The sequence below is a fragment of the Desmodus rotundus genome, chromosome 1, assembly GCF_022682495.2.
Source record: "Desmodus rotundus isolate HL8 chromosome 1, HLdesRot8A.1, whole genome shotgun sequence".
Classification (NCBI taxonomy): Eukaryota; Metazoa; Chordata; class Mammalia; order Chiroptera; family Phyllostomidae; genus Desmodus; species Desmodus rotundus.
Genome location: NC_071387.1, coordinates 97,307,621 through 97,324,395, shown reverse-complemented (window position 1 = coordinate 97,324,395; position 16,775 = coordinate 97,307,621). Strand labels below are relative to the sequence as shown.

The 16,775-nt window shown below is 53.5% G+C and overlaps 1 protein-coding gene across 10 annotated transcripts in view; it reads left to right on the top strand.

Moving 5' to 3' along the window:
- The window catches only part of KATNIP (katanin interacting protein), a 194,258-nt gene that overhangs the window by 52,600 nt on the left and 124,883 nt on the right, over positions 1 to 16,775 (top strand). For 8 of the 10 annotated variants that reach the window (XM_045195338.2, XM_045195336.2, XM_024560330.3 and 5 more), the window contains 3 exons: positions 2,459 to 2,535; positions 10,387 to 10,556; positions 12,139 to 12,236. In XM_045195338.2, the coding sequence (XP_045051273.2) occupies positions 2,474 to 2,535; positions 10,387 to 10,556; positions 12,139 to 12,236 (330 nt within the window). In that variant the 5' untranslated portion in view covers positions 2,459 to 2,473. Of the gene's footprint in view, positions 1 to 2,458; positions 2,536 to 9,491; positions 9,568 to 10,386; positions 10,557 to 12,138; positions 12,237 to 16,775 lie in introns of those variants that run through there. The other 2 variants (XM_045195340.3, XM_045195341.3) reach the window with 2 other exon arrangements.

Below are 16,775 nucleotides of genomic sequence, written 5' to 3'. Positions count from 1 at the left end.
GGAGGAGGATCCAAGTTCCTTTAAGATGCACTGGATGGGTTTCCTTGTATCTTAAGTGGGGTAATAATAACCACTTCAAAGGCTGCTGTGCAGATCAAAGGAGAACCATGGTATGGGAACGCTGCCTACAGTGTCTGCAGGATACACATGTTGTTATTCTGGAAGGAACGAGCCTCCTCCCCAGGCCCCATGTCCTGCACCCAGCTCTCCTCAGGCCTCGGCCTCGGGCTAGGCGTGACCCTCTGGGTTCCCCAGCCAGGGGACCCATTTCCTTGTAATCGGAAGGGAAGTAAAGACAGAGGGAGAGGGACCCAAAAAGGCGAGATGGGCAGAGACAATGACTGAGGCCAAAGGAGGAAGGGTAGCCAGAGAGGCCCAGGTAGAGAGCTTGGAAGGAAAGGAGGCTCGTTCAGAACTGCAGAAGAGGGAGGAGGAGAACTGGAGCAGGAATGGGTGGGCAGCCGTTCCCCACGGCCCCGAGCAGCTGGGTAGGAAGAGGAGGGGAAGAGCTGTTACATTTGGGGAAGGAGGTTTGGGTCATCCTTGGGTAGGGTTCTGGTAGAGCAGTGGGCTGAGAGTCAGATTTTGACAAGAAGAGAACAGTAGAGATTCTCCTCCAGCCCCCCCCCCCCCCCGCCCCCCGTTAATTGTTTGGATTTTCACACAAATTGCATTTTTATTACGAATGTATTACTTGCCATTTAAAACTTAATCCCTATAATTTGTGACTAGAACCAAATTGATATTGTCTCTTTAATCCATTTCTTGGCAAAAAGCTACTTAAAGAACATAGAAAATTGCAAAGCATTGTTTATAGTGTGATCCTGTTTTTGCTTAAAAGAATATGTGTTTGTGTGTGTATTTATAAATATGTATATATGTATATTGTAAACAAAGAGAAACATTGAGGGATATATGTCAAATTATAATGGGGATTTTGCTAGTATATACATGTCACTTTATTTATTTTTAAAAAGATTTTATTTATTTATTTTTAGAGAGACGGGAAGGGAGGGAGAAAGAGAGGGAGAGAAACATCCATGTGTGAGAGATACATTGACTAGTTGCCTCTCGCACATCCCCAACTGGGGACCTGGCCTGCAATTTCGGCATATGCCCTGACCGGGAATTGAACCAGCAACCTTTTGTTTCACAGACCAGTGCTCAATCCATTGAGCCACATCAGTCAGGGCCATATGTCACTAAGTATGTGTAGTTTCATTAATTATACCTGTAAAAAGTTATATGGTGAGATTATGATTTTTGACATAATTCTTTGGGTTGCAAATGACAGAAAGCTCAGCTAAAACATTTTTTTAAAGTATTTTATTTATTTATTTTTAGAGAGAGGGGAAGGGAGGGAGAAAGAGAGGCAGAGAAACATCAATGTGTGGTTGCCTCTTGTGCTCCCCAAACTGGGGACCTGGCCTGCAACCCAGGCATGTGCCCTGACTGGGAACTGAGCTGGTGACCTTTCAGTTCACAGGCCGGCGCTCATTCCACTGAGCCACACCAGCCAGGGCTCAGCTGGAACTTGTATAGTCGTAACTAAATTGCCCAGATACTATTTCAGGCATGGGTGGATCCAGGGGGTCAAATGATGTCATTAGGAATCTCTCCATCTCTCAGATCTGCTGTCTTCTTTATTGACTTCATTCTCAGGCAGTTCCAGACCTGCATCTCACCAGCGTAGCACCGCAGTGGAAGGAGAGCAGCTTTTCCCTGAGAGTATCAGCAGAGCCCAGGGCTGACTTTCAAGGGCCCAGCTGGGGTCATGGCTCAGCCCTAGATCAGTGAATTACTGTGGCTGGGGAAGCACTATGTTGATTGGTTAGACCAAGGCCAAGGTCATGTGACTCAAGAGGAGAACAAGGCACTTTCAAGGGCATCTAAGGGAACCAATGAACTGAAAGAAAGGGCTGAACGGTTCCCCAAAGGAAACTCAGAGCTCTGTTGCCAAAAGGGCAGGTGCAAAACCCTAAATGTCGGCTCTATAGGGGCCTTCGCTCTCTGAGTCATATGTTTTTGTAATGACTGGGTTGTTTATAGTAAGCACGCATTTCTCTTGCAGTGGCATGAGAAAAATGAGATCCCCTCTTAAACAACTGATTTGTGTCGAATCTGGTTATAACAATTGAGGAAAGTTAATAATGAGTGGGAGGAAAGAGTGAAGCCCACATCTTGTCCGAGCCCTTGATTTTGCAGGGCATGGGAGGAATGGCCAGTGGGGCCAGGGCTTGCCCTTCTTTTCGTGGATCACTAGTTGTGTGCGTTCGAGACCCACGGGGGCATCAGACAACCTCTGGGGCTTTGGGCTCCAGAGTGACGCGCCTGGGGAGCCAAGCCTGCGTCAAGGTCAGCTTCTGCCTCTCTGCCTCCTGCGCTGCGCGTGCTGTCTGGGCCTCAGTAAGCGCCTCCCCGCTTCCCGGTATCACACCGCTCTGTTTCTTCGTTTCAGGGTTACGCTAAGGACATGGTGCCAGACTTTGATGAGAAACATGATGAGTATTTAATACTGCTTCAGCAGAGGAACCGGTAAGATGAAGCCACTCGCACAGCCCTTGATATTAGCCAAATAAAAACCCTATTCAGATTTATTAACAGCATGCAGGCTCTGGTTCTCGTAGGAATGGGATGCAGCCGCCTCCACTCAGAGGCTGGGAATATCGCCTGCAATGCCAGCTCCTATTTCTCCATTCACTGATTTAATTGCATCTTTTGATTGAGCTGTAGCTAACTGTTCATTCCTCCCATGCCCACAGCCAGTGTAAGTACTGCCTGCCTCTTGCCTCCCCGTTTCTGTTCTGGGAGAAGGTGAGTCTGTCATGAAAAGCTAGAATTTGGCAGGGCCTGCGCCTTAATCACCCGAATAGCCCAGTCTGTGGTCTTACAGGCTGTGCTGGTCCTTTGAAATCTGAGCTGTAATCAGGCCTTGTTTTGTAGAGGCGGAGTCATTTTACATTTGTGTTTGAAGTTGGTCCATATGTCATTTCAAGTTAAGTTAGTATGGATTTTGACTCGGGGTGTTGGTTCTTGAAAGAGCTGGCAGTGGATGGAGGCAGTGTTTAGTAACCGCAGTCCAAACGGGTTTCTGGTTTGAGAGAGGCATCAGGGTCCTCAGTGCTGCAAAAATCTGCAAGTGGGTCAGCGTGTTTGTCTTCCGTCCTGGAGCCTTGCAGTAAACCGGCTCTGCAAACTCACATGTTGGGAGGGGCAAGGCAGTGTGGGAAGGTGGCTCAGTGGGGAGAGTGGGTGCCTGGAATTTTCACATTCGAGTGCTTGGCTCAGGGCAGTTGCTTGTGGGAACACAGGCCCAGGGGTTCCTGTCCTCCAGGGTTGCCAGTGAAGCTAGAAATTTGGGTTTGTGTTGTGAAACCTCCTGTGTTTTAAAGTGTTAATAATGAATTCTAACGAAAGCACAAAACAAATGGCAGAATGCTGCAGGCCCCTAGAACAGACCTGCGGAGAGGGGAGGATGGGGTGCTGATTTGGGCCTTTGTGTCACGGGAATGAGCTGGGGGTCTTGCAGGCCAGATGGTCCAGGGCTTGTCATCCTGAATGTGGATTCGGCTCTTCTCTGACTAGCTGAACTCCCAGTTCTTGGCACCTGGGACCCTGGTGGCATGCTGCACGGGACAAGTTTTTATGTGCAAGATAGTCCCACGTGTTGTAGGGGCGTGGTGTTCCTGTCCACTGGCCCCTTTGCTAAATTCTAAGACCCCCAGTGTCTGTGACAACAGCACCTGTCCACATTTCCAGACACTCCCTGGGGAGGCCGTACCCCCCTGTGGAGACCTTCTGAGTAGATAGCTCTCCAGGACCAGCCAGGACGCCTCCTCTGCTGGAAGGCTCTGTCCTCGGGGCCCAGCTGCTCTCTGCCCATCTCCCTCCAACCCAGGGGTGATCTCCAACCAGAGTACTGGAAGGCTGTGCTGATTGGCCCAATGTGGCTTTTTTATTATCATTAATACCATGTGGCGCCTTGATTTTTACTCAGTTTCCGGCAGGCTGGACGGTGCCCCGAACACCTGGGTGACCGTTTAATCAAATAAATGTGACTTCTCTGGGAGGAGCGTGTCATAGGAGCAGTTTGCCTGGTATTAATTGGAGGGTCAGTGAGTGCATGATCAAAGAGATGCCAGCCGATACAGCGTGTAGGAGAATGTCCAGTGACAGGGTAGTGGCACAGAGGCAATTAAAAGTATGTCAAACCTGAGCTGCCGTAAAATTTGGGGGAGGCGCTGTCACCAGGAGGGAGCTGCTTTGATGACGAGAAATTAGAAGATGGAGCCAAAGAGAAACACCTCCAGGCGGACACATGTGTGGAAGGGGAGCGCACCTTTTCTGCAGCGCCAGCCACCTGCCAGGCGCCTCACTCCCGTTATCATTTCATTTTACCCCCACTGCGCCTGCCCGATGGCGCAGGTACCGCTGCGGCTCCCACCTGCGAGACGAGGAGGCGGAGGCCCGGAGCAGTGGGCAGTCTGCCCAAGGCCAGGCACCCAGGAAGGGGTGGAGCGGGGCTGTCCTTTCCTAACTGTTTCGTTTGGCTTTGTCACAAAGAATCAGAAGGAGAGAGACCTGCCAGGGCAGCCACTGCGGTGTGGAGGGAAAGTGCAGGAGTAAACTGCAGCCTACTCGGACACCGAGGTAGAGGGCCGGGCGGGCAAGCGGCCTCTGAGCTTTACGCCGTGCCCAGAGGGAGAGAACAGGCTGCTGTGTGGGTCGCCTCGTGACTCGAGAAGGGGCGTGCAGTCACGGGGTGAGCTCTCGGGAGACACCTGCCCGGGACACGGCTGCCCACAAGATGCTGGGTGACGTTATTCTTTTATTCGTTCAGTGGTAGTTCACTGAATTCCTTCTCGGTGCCCGGCGTCACCGTTGGTGTGAGGAGCGCTGTGACAAGGGAGGCGCAGACTATATCAGTGTTCCTTGCTGGAAGGAGCAGAAGCCCAGGGCAAGTGGACTCTCAGCAGCAAGGAAACTTGCTCATGGAATAGAAATGCTGGATGTTATCTGGCTGCAGGCACAGTGGGATTCACGCGCTCAGATCATGTCACCGAAATCAGTCATTCTCCATCTCTGCGCTCTGTTTTCCCATGTTGGAGTCATCTCAGGCAGGCACTTCCCTCATGGGGGCCAAGGCAGCTCCTGGAAACCCCACATGTACATCCTACCTGGAGGGGAAGGGAGTGCTCTTTTCCGAATGGTTGCAGCGAAAGTGCTGATAAGGGCTCCCATTGGTCAGGCTGGGGCCTTCCTTCCTGAGCTAATCACCCCCTTTGTCTGGTCAGGTGGCAGAGTCTGAAGGGCCACTCCTTGGCCACCCATTGAGTTGGGGGTGGAGTGAGTCTCACCCAAACCATGCAGAGTATGGACTGGGTTAAGTAGGGAACTATGTGGAGGAAGTAGGGAATCTGTAGGGCTGTGATTGGAAGATGGGGGGGTAGGTGCTGGGCAGGCAGAAAGAACAGGTGTCTTCCACACAGCCCTTGCCCTGGAGGAACTCCCCAGTATTTGGCAAGTGAGCACCAGGCCACCTATACGTATGCCAGAAGGAGCAGAAAGTGACCCTGTGCTCCTGGGGAAGTTGGGAGATGTGACATCCCAGGTTACTCTGCACAGGCTCTCCCAGCGGATGCCTGTGGTTCTGAAAGGTGTAGTCGTGCCCAGGGGGACTCTTGAAGAGCAAGCAGAGCCATCACAGCGCAGCACTGAGAAAGGAGGAGGGAACGGCCAAGGGGGCTGGAACACTCGCCTCTCAACTGTGCAGGTTGGGCCAGGTGCAGGGATCCCGCAGCTGAATAATTTGCCTTTTGGAAAAGGTCTTTGAGGGAAACTTATAGGAAAACATACTCATATGAGAGGTGAACCTACTGCCTCAAGAAGAAATTCAGGCAAAGAGAAGGGGGGAGAACCAGCGCCCCGTGGGAGCCTCCACGGGCTGGTCTCTGAGCGGCAGCTTCAGCCTGGTCTCCCATTCCATCCCCGTGACAACCCAGAGAGGCGTAGGCATTCTGGTCTCACTTTACAGAAGAGGAAACCTGGGGACTCACCCCAGGCAACACACGCTGGGAAATGGCAGAGCCTCCCAATAGGGAGACTCGTCCTCCACACTAGCCACCTCCACCCACGCGGACTGGGGTGGTGACACCCTAGACAATCAACACCAGAGCCCCTGGGCCACCCAGGTTCTGGAAGGAGTGGCAGGGTGTTGGCACCATTGCTCTCTGCTCCCCCATGCTTCAAGGCTGGACTCCAGGGCCACCACCCCCAGGCACCCCCAGCTGGGAGTCACTGCTCCTTCCCTGAACCCTCCTTGCTCAGAGCACCTGTGGTGATACCTGGTAAGGGGATGGGAGAGGCCAGAATGGGCGGCTGGGAGGCAGGCTGGAGCCTTGCAGACCAGAAGTTAAATGCTGGTGCTTCCTTGGTTCCCGGCCCTCAGGCATGCTCACCTATAAAACAGGACTTGAATCGCAGGGCCAGGAAGGGTTCAGCGAGGCAAGGTACTTGAGGGTCCCTAATAAGTCCACCGCCCAAGCTTGATTTCTTCATCATCATCTTCATCATTTTAATGTCAAACACGCCTTCTCCCTGAGCTGACATCCAGATAGCCCTTGAATGCCTGACCCTTAGAGAACCCTCAGCTGGCCCTTTGGGAAACTGAGGTCCGGAGGAGCCATGTGGCTCCTCCACAGCCACACCGCAACCTTTGTGCTTAGAGACCGGGAATGTTCAGTCTGGAGCCCAGTCACGGTCAGGTTCATGAGCAATGCACTGCCGGCTCTTTGGGCTCGTCTGAGCCCCCTCACACCTGGGCCTCCCACACCTCTCACACGTGTGCTCCACCACCCACCCACAAGCGTGTCCTGCTCCCCGTCCCTTCCTCATGGCTAATTCCTGGGCTCTCCACTTCCTCTTGTGTCCAAGAAAGCTCTCTGTGCAAATGAGGTCAGTATGGGCTCAAATAGAAATGATGACCGCTCCGTGCATCAGACACTAGGTGGCCGTACCAGGACGTGCTCCTGCGCCTTCTCTCCTCGCTAGACCTGGAGTTACTAGGGGCCACTTGTTCCAGAAATAGGTCTCAAGAGTGTTCCTCACTGTTCCTCATACTCAGCGTGGACCTCCGAGCCCGGGAGCTCAGGTTCTGAGGGTGGGAGGCGAGAAAGGAGGGGCTCACAGACGCGCCGCTGTGCTGTGAAGACAGGCCCGCGCTACCTGCAGACCTACCGAGAGAGAACAGCCTGTGAGCGGCAGCGGCTCCTTCTTCCTCTGCGAGAGGGCGGGGCCTGTCTGATGTTTCTGAATCCCCTTCACCTCGGGCGCTTTTTATGCAAAGCAGGCTATCAATTTTTTTTAAAAACCACTTTTCTTTGATGCCACGTGAATGTTACTGATGCCTTTAGCTGCGGCAGAGAGTTCCTTTAGTGATTCCTTTCACAGTTTGAATAATTAACTCCTCATTTATCAGCTTCATAAACCCACATTTTCATAAATTATCCTGCTTAAAAAGAGGCCCACGTGGGGTGCCAGACCCAGATTCTGGGGACCTGGATGCCCCATAACCATTAAGGGAGCATTGGGGGACAGGGCGGCCTCCAGAGGAAAGCCCAGGCGGGCACTCTATGCCAGGTGGTCAGATTCTGCTCGCTCTTCCCGTGTTGGGGCCTCGCAGGGCGTGGGCTCCTGGTCTCTCCCCTCTCTGGAGGCTGCTGGTGCGTGGAGGAGCCCTGCGGCTGTTTGCTGCAGCCAGAGCGGCTATTGCTGTGTTTGGAAATTGTCTCCTAGTTACTTGTGTTTTCCTTCTGCTTCGTGCTGTTGCCCCACAGTCAGGCATCTCCCAGGCTTCCGAAGTTGGCAAGAGATAAGCAGTGTGTAATGAATGTTTCTGCCGCTGGCTTTGAAAAGATGGATGTAGCAACTGCTCAAGAAACATTTAAAAACAAACAAAGAAATCACCCATAATGCCACCACCCTACCTTAACAACTGATTGAATTTTTACATGTCACCTTCCATTCAGGTCCACAAACACACTTTTTTCCAACTTTGCACTTAATACATGTGTACCGTTTTTATTCTGCCGTTTTCATTCCCCGCCCCCGCCCTCCACTGAACAGACCCTAAACAACACCCCAAGTTTTGGCAGGTTCTTTATAATTGTAGTGGCTTTTCCTTTCCTGCTGTCGGATGTGTGGGTTGCTTTCACGGTTTTGTTATGACCGATCAGGAACAATTTGCCGGAATGTGCTTACTGGGCAAAGACCAAGCATGTGGCATTTTCTATATTTTTATTTTCTAAGAAGTTTCTGTGGGTTATCAGCAGTGTCTAAGTTTGCCAGTTTCAACATCATCTCAGTAGCTTTAGAAGTTGTCTTCATTGTGGCAAAGACTTTGCAGCCAAATTGCTTAAGTTTGCATCGTAGCCCTGCCACCATACTAGCTGTGTGACCTTGGGCCAGTTACTTAACCTCTCTGTGCCTCAGTCTGCTTGTCTATTAAATGGGGATAATAAATGCAGTTACCCCGTAGATGGTTGCGGTGATTAACGGCAGTCCGCATTCCTCACCGCATTTCATATTTGTGAACTCGTCTGCTCACTAAGATGTGTCTGTAACCCCAAAGCCGATACCTGCCTTGCTTTCACAGTCGTTCAGAGACGTCGGCAGAGTGGCAGAGGTTCCCGTTCCCTGCACGTTCTCAGCTGAGTGCAGAAGGTGACCCCGCCTTCTGTGTCAGCTCTCATGCCGTAACCAGGGCCCTTTCTGTGCTGTACTTAGGGCCGTGTTTTCCACATTCTTTTGCTTTCCGTTGCTGATCCTGCTGTTTGAACGGGCCACAGGCGTAGCGCGGAAGTGCTCTCTACTGTTGCTGAGCGGGAGAAGGCTGTGGTGTTTCTTACAGGGAAAATGCACGGTTTAGGCGAGCGTCCTTCAGGAGTGAGTTAGAGTGCTGCTGGCCACGAGTTCTGTGTAAGTGAGTCAGCTCTGTATTAAATAAGGGGCTTTCTGCAGAAACACACATAAGCAAGGTTATGTTTTGACCAGTTGGGGAAAACGCTGTGACCAGAGGCTCCCAGGAAAACCCTGTATTCCCTCAGGAGCTGCGGCTCGCTGTTCACTCACCCAGTGTCTGCAGCAACTTTACAGAACGAGACTGCGAGAGTACTGCGGCGTGAGTGTCGGCAGAAGCACTGAGGACAGAGTTTGGCATGTGGTGCACCCCCTACGTGTCCCGGGGGCAACACCAGGCCGGCGGCTGAACCCGGCCCTCCGTCTTGTCTGTCCGGCTGGGCACCTGCTTTCTACCCCGCGGCAGCGCCGAGCTCGCGCGTAACTGTTAAGGAGCAGCTGCATTTACACAGTCCTAAAATTATATTCGGCCCTTTGAAGGCAACCGCGAGGCTGATGTGGCCCCCGGTGAAAATGAGTTTGACTCCCCTGCTCTTTGTGATTTCTGTTGTTTTCTAAAATGCACGTGTTGCCAGTGTGGCAGGAGTTAATCGCTGAGGAGGGAGGACACGCACCTGTTGCCATGTTAGCCGTCTGTATTTCATCCTGCGTGTAAGTACATCTGGTCGTGGGGGGCGCACAGGTGTTTGTAATGATACCGGCGGGCTTGGCGTCGGACGGGAGCAGCTCTGGGGCCGCCGAAGAGGACGCCGCACGCCATTTGTGGCCGTGCACGAGTGGGGAGGGGACCAAGCCCGAGTGTGAGGCGGGGCTTTCGGGGAAGTGGAGCTGGGCACCCGGCCATGCTCAGGCCCAGGCCCTTTTAACGTAAGGGTGTGATAATCACACCATCGATCTTAGCAAAACCTGCACCCGTATGTTTTTAACTGCGCCTGGATAGCAAACGATGACAGTGAGCCAGCAGGGAGAGTGAGAGCACCTTTATTTACTGAGGCGAAAACCAGTCACCCCGACCAGGGGGAGGGGCGTCTGTTTTGTTGGTGCGCTATGTGAAATCCCTCTCACAAAGGCTCAGCCCCCAAACCGCTTTGCTTCCCCACCAAACCAAGTGCCACCGCCCCGCAGCAAGCAGAGACTCAGGGCATCGGGACTGTGCGGAGAGCCAGGCCGTGTGGCAGCAGCGTACAGGTGCCCATGTTCCATCTCAGCCGCCGCAGGACCAGCGTGTGTGCCTTCGTGTCGCTAATGTGTGGTTGAGCCTCAGAATGAAATCAGAACACCCCCGCAGGGCTTGAAACAGCCTTCCCCTCGCTGCTGCCCTCTGGGTGTGATGGGCTTCTTAGGGGCTGTGGACAAAGAGCTGGGGACCCACCACCCAGACTCCGATGACCAGAGCAGTTCTGTCCCCATGCGGGGGTGGGTGGGGGCCCAGCTCAGATGACGAAGATCGAGCAATCGCTTCTCTTCCAGCATATTAAAGCATCTGCAAACCAAGGACCCCGTGCAGCTGAGACTGGAGCACTTGGAGCAGGGCTTCTCTGTCTACGTCAATGGGGCCAATTCCAGAGTGAAGACATCGCCACGGAGAGCTGTCCACTCCGACTTCTCCAGAAGCGCCTCGCAGGCCGAGGGGACACAGGGTGAGCGCAGGCCCTTCCCGGCCAAGCAGCAGTTCGGTTAACTGATCGGGAACCGTGGAGCCGCGCCCCGTGCACACAAACTCACCAGCGAGCAGTTAGGTACCCTCTACAAGTTCACAATACCCACTTGGCCGGAAAGAGGGAGCACGTGAGCGAGACAGAGAAATCCTTTTTTATGTCTTTTAAACCTAGTCTTGGCCTCCACGGCCCCAGGGCAAAGGTCAGAGCAGTGAATTCCTAGCTTTTCCGTGTTCTGGGTCTCAAGTGCCTTAATTTGAGGAGAGGTCTAGGACAACTTTGATTATGCCTGATTTTTGCTTGACATGTCTTGTTTTCAGTACCTAATCACTGTTTGGGCTCCACTGTTCGTTTTTGAATGTAGTTACTCCGTAGGCTGCGTACTTTAGATGGTTTTGTTGTGTCCTATAATAAAAGCCCAGAAAGTCTGTGGAGTAGCATAGAAGGCACCCAACCCAGTGGCAGGCCCGACATCGTTGCCAAAAATGATTCTGTGGCTGAATTTATCATTCAACCAGTGGCTGAAGGAATGAAGTGGCGGAGTACGGGAGGCAGGTCCCACATGGCCGTGCTGCTTTGGGGAAGCCAGTCCGTCTCTCTGTGCCATTGTTTCTTCATTTTTGAAAGGGGGCCAGTGAAGTGCCTGTCCTCAGGGTGCCACGGTGCCTGTCACAGCGCGCGGCTTTGCCGAACGGGGCAGTGTGCTGCGCGTTATAGGAAGATGAGTTGGAACGAGGCAAAGCTGTGTCTGAGCCCTGTTGTGCCACTTTCTGGCTCTGAGACCCCTGGCAAATGGGTTGTCTCTGACCCTCAGTTTGCTCTTCTGTAAAATGGGAATCATTATGCCCGCCTCGCAGGCTTGCCAGGAAGATTAAATGGCGTAAGAAATGTAAAGATTCCAGCACACAATAACCTTGGGTCGTGTTCTTACCACAGGTGTGGTAAAATCCCAAGCCATTAATAGGCACTGAAAGTCAAAACAACAAGGTGATAAAGGAGAAAGTAATGGTGCAAAACCTTCCCCAGGAGAGCCGCTGCTGGGGTTCAGCTGGGAGTTTAGCAGGAGCCTCCGAGGCCCCGGGCAAAGAGGAAAAGGGGATGGCGCTCCTAGCTTTCCTGCGGGCAGAACCCTTGACCTGCTGCCAGGCAGGAGAAGCGGGCCTTCCTGAGTCTGGATTTCAGGGAGGGAAAAACAGCAGGAGTCTCTGTGCTTGGGCCACCAGCAGGAGAGCCGCCCATTCAGCCCAAATCTGCCCCCTCTTCCTTCTGTTACACGAACGCTGGCCCGTGTGCACGTTGTCCCGTCCCTTGGAGATTGTTCCTCTTGTGTGTAGACCTGCCCCTTCGGCTGTACGTTATTACAGATATCACTATCCTTCCGGTTTGGCGGGGTGCGTAGCTTGTTTTCTAACCCTTTGTTGCTACAAACGGTGCCGCAGTGAGTAACTTCCCATATGGAATTGTGGACGTACTGATGTGTATTTAATTGTCACTTATGAAATGGCCATCAGTGTGAGCTTGTCATCGGTGCCTCACCAAGTTTCCTCCCTCGTCTCTGGTGCAGATGGCGGACGAAGAACCCTGTTTCGAGAAGCTGAAGAAGCTTTAAGACGCAATTCACGCACAGCCCCCAGCAAAGTCCAGCGCCGCGGATGGCACCAGGTCTGGAGACGCGGGCAGCGTCGAGACCGCGGCCCATCTCACACTCTAGAATGAGGAGCGGGGTTATTGCGGGGACAGAAATGTAGTCAGGGCGCCTGGGATCTCTGTGGGCCGTGGTGGGCGTGGCGGGGCACTGCAGCGCTGTCCCCTCTACGTGTGGCTCTGGCCTCTGGAGAGCGGAGGAGCCGTGGGATCCTCCAGCCTCTCTCCGCGTGATCTTCTCTTCTGGAGTGTCACAGGTTAAACTCACAGCCCTTTCATGATGGTGCACTCATGTAGCTGTTTTTTATTGAGTACCTACTATGTGCCAGGCACGGTCTTAGATGCCAGGGATGCGGTGGCTGAGTAAGATAGCACCTGCCCCACAGACCTGAGATGCAACTTTGGTTGCTGCTGAGGCTGGTGCAGCCGGCATCTTGCATTTTTGAGCCCCTACTGGGTGCCAGGCATGGGCTCGGCTCCTGTGTGCCACCTTCCCTTTGCCCTCACGGCAGACCTACAGGGTAACTTCCAATGTCCTTCCTCTTTTAAAGGAGCTGAGGAGACAAATGCTCAGAAAAGTTAAGTGAGCTTTCCAAGGTCAACTGCCAAGAAGTGGCAGAAGCAAGACTCAAACCCAGATCTTTGGCCCCAAGCTCGGTGTTCGTGCTCATATAGTCTGTATACCTTACCTTGCGGTTACGTGCACCTTACCAGGGACCTGTACGTCACAACCCCCGACACGTCCAAATTGTCTGGAAGGTTTTTAAAATACTGACGCTCAGGCTCCACCCCCCGAGATTCTGACTCATTTGGTCTGAGGTGAGGCTTAAGCAGTGGTATACATACTTTTCAATCCTGTGCTCACCAAGATGGGAAAGTATCGCTTATAACATTTTGCACCGCACCATATGTGTGGCCTACAAGTAAATGCGTACAGATACCTTATCGGACCAACTTTGTAATAACGCTGTAGGTCTGTAAATGTCTTCGCTGTGCCGCTGAAGAAATCGAGGCCCAGAGAGGTAAGGTGACTTGCTCAGAGTCACACAGCTACCAACGGAGAGGGGTAGGCTGAGGTTTCAGCCCTGGACCTGTGACTCCAACTCCAGTGGCCTCCGCTTCTCTGCAGAGACACTTGTGGGTGTCTGACTGAATGGGGGAGGGGTGCTCCAGCCAGCTAGCTCCAGTGCCAGCGGGCAAGGCCTGCGGGGCTCAGAGCCTGGAGGCCTCCTTTGTCCCTAGCAGTGAATGTTAACTTCTCATTAATGAGGCCATTCTCCACCTGTCCCTTCAGACCATCCTTCGAGCTGTTCTGAGTGCCTTCTGTTAGCTGGAGCCGTACTTGCTTCTCAGACTGTGACTTAATGGCTGCCCCAGAAGCCGAGCAATTTAAAAGACTTGGACCAAGATTGATTAGCATCCGTCCCCAGTCTCTCCCTCTGGTCCCACACATCACAGGGCCTAATCATGGCAAATTTCCTGGCTTCCTGGTGCCATGAATGCTGTGATTGTCCTTCTGCACCATACCAGTCAGGGGCCAGCCAGCGCCTAACAATCGACACCACTCAGGCCATTTTCATCCGGAATGGATGCAGTGCAGGGGATCTGGGGCTTACCAAATCCTCGGGCTGGCAGAGGATGGGCCCTTAGCCGGGCCTCCGGGGGTGGCTCCTGCGTCTTAGCAGGGGCCTTCCAGAAAAGCTGCTGCCTGGGACACAGGGAAGGTGGGGGTCAGTGTCAGGAATGGAGAAGCTACTGCCACAAGGTTGGCCTCAGAGTGACACTGCTTGCTAGGGCAGCTCTGTGAAGAAAGACCTGTCTAGCCAAGGTGGGACAGTGCTGAAAAACCCATTCCCTCCAACACAGGGGGTCACGGGTTTGGGGGTCACGGGTCGAGGGACTGGATCACACCGTGCCTGGGAGATCCCTGGAAGGAGTTTGGATTTTATTTTAAGTGTGAGGAGTTCCCTGGAGGGTTTTCAATAGGAGAGTGACATGTTTGGGCTCATGTTTTAGAAAACTCTGCAGCTGCTAGGTGTAGAAGGGCTGCTGACAGGGCCAGGTGGCACAGAAGCAGCCTCCAGCTCACTCTGCTTTCCCTGCCTCATGCGAGGCCATCTGCTGGGCTCGCCTAAGTCGAGTCCGAAGCCCCAGCTGCAAGGGGGTCTGGGGAAGCGTGGCGTCCGGCTTTCCGGCCTCTACTGAACAGGAAGGCGTCTTAGGAGGACAGTGGACTGGCTACTGGATGTCATCGCACCCCTACCATTACTGACCAGATCAACTGCCCCACCCTCGCACCGCCCCCTGGGACCACCCCACAGAGATCCAGACCCGCTGGGGAGCCTTTGAGGTGGTGAGCGGACTGGAAGCCGTGTGGTGACAGAAGTCATCCATTAATCCAGCAATCATTTATTGCCAGGGGCCAGGCCCTGGGTGAGGCTCTGGGGTTAAAAACAAACATTCAGATAAGGCTCTGTGCCTGCCCTGGAAGACCCTGTTGTGAGGATGCAGGAAGTGCTATCCTGGGAGGAAGGTGTGACAGCTGTTTGCGGACACACACAGGGGACCAGCCTGGTGGACTCCAAAGTGAACAAGCCTGCGGGCCAAACTTGCCCCCAGATAATGTTTTTTGAATTCATGCAGTTTAAAAAGACTTAGTCACTTGCTAACATTTAAATTCAAAAGATTTCATATATTTTTTAAGAAGCTCTGTTTCTGCTTCTCTAGAAAAATGGAAAGATCTGGCCCCCAGGCTGGGCCGCCCTCCCATCAGGCAGCCACTAGAGGGAGCCCAGAAGCAGTCTCCCTGGTTAGGGCACCGGCCTACGTGTTTGCTGCAGTCCCCACCACTCCCGTGTGTCCCAGAGCTGAGGCCCAGGGCACTTACAGTTTGTTATCTGCTCTGCTACTACTTCTCATGCACCTTTCCATTTCCCATCTGTCTCTTTGGGACGTTTCAACCTGCGATGTCCCACTGGGAATAGAAGGGAAAGGGCTTTGGCGTCAGACAAACTCCCTACTAGCTGTGGGCCCTGGTGCTGGCAATGTGACCTCTCTGAGCTTCGGGCTCATCATCAATAAAACCTTCCAGGGCTTCTGGGAAGGATGTGTTCTCAGGGTATCATAGGTGGTCCATCAGCGGGGGCTGTCTGCTTGTGCTTCCGGCAGGACCATGTGGCAGCAGGTGACGGACAAGTCCAGAGAAGGGGTTAAGAGCACAGACTTAGGCAAGACGCCCGGGTTTAAAGCCTCAGCGGCACCACTTGCTAGTTGTATGGTCCTAGATGAGCTGCTAAGCCTCTCGGTGCCCATTTTTTCAAGTGATAATGGTGTCTGTCTCATGGGGTAGGTAATGAGGATTGAATGAGCCAATGTTTGACAAGGGTTTCAAGCAGCGCCCAGCAGCGTGGAGGGAGCTGTCAGTAAACACCCAGCTGTTGGAATCACTGCAGGAGCAGATGCTGAGGGCGGTCTGCCTGGAGACATCAGGGCTCTGTACTCTTCACCTGTGTAGTCCTCCGTTCACCCTGTGACCACACATAGAGCATCTACCCAAGTTTGGACCCGTGTGCGCTGTGGCCAGAACAGGGAGCGGGGCGGGCCAGGCCCACTCTCTGTGAAGTGCATTCACGGGGCATGAGTGGACAGGCTGAGGACCAAAAGTAAGCAAAGAAACAAATCCGTGAGGGACGGGAAAGAGTGGAATGGGATGGACAGTGTCTGCGGAAACCGTTGCTCTAGAGGGGGTGGGCCAAAGGCTTCCCCAGGGGCCGCATCTGGGCTGACCCCTGAAGACGAGATGGAGCCGCTCCAGGGAGGCCTGGGGGGACAGCCTCCCAGTGAAGGGAACAGTGAGGGCCATAGGAAGTGGGGTCAGGCTGGAGGGAGGCCGGGCTGGCCTGTGCACAGAGGCGGAGAGGGCAGGGTCGAGGGACTGGATCACACCGTGCCTGGGAGACCCCTGGAAGGAGTTTGGATTTTATTTTAAGTGTGAGGAGTTCCCTGGAGGGTTTCAGGAGGAGAGTGACATGTTTGGGCTCACGCTTTAGAAAACTGCAGCTGCTAGGTGTAGAAGGGCTGACAGGGCCAGGTGGCTGTGGAGGGCCAGGTGGCCGTGGAGAACCAGGTGGGAAGATTTGAAACAGGGCTTTCTGTGAACCTAATTCAGCCTTTTTTTCTCTACCAGCCTTCCCCAGTCTCCACCCTTGCACCCCGGTTCCCTACCCCCAGCTGTCGCCGTCACTTCAGCTTTCTGGACCCATCAGGCCTTCTCTATGTCAGTCTTTCATTCCCTCAGTGCTTTTCTGTTGCCATTTTCCAAGGGAGAGACCCTCTGACTTTCTTAGCCCATCTCTGTTACTCGGGTCACGGGCTGGACCCCGGGTCAGCCTGGCCAGGACACCACTACTGCCTGGGCCGGCTGGGACTGGAGGTGGGGGCCAGGTCTGACCATCCAAAGCCTGCCTGCCCTGGAGCTGTTTGCTGAGCAGGGTGGGCCCCCTCGCCTCCATTGAGGAGGCTGCGCACAAGATGGTAAACAGACCCCATGTGCCAACT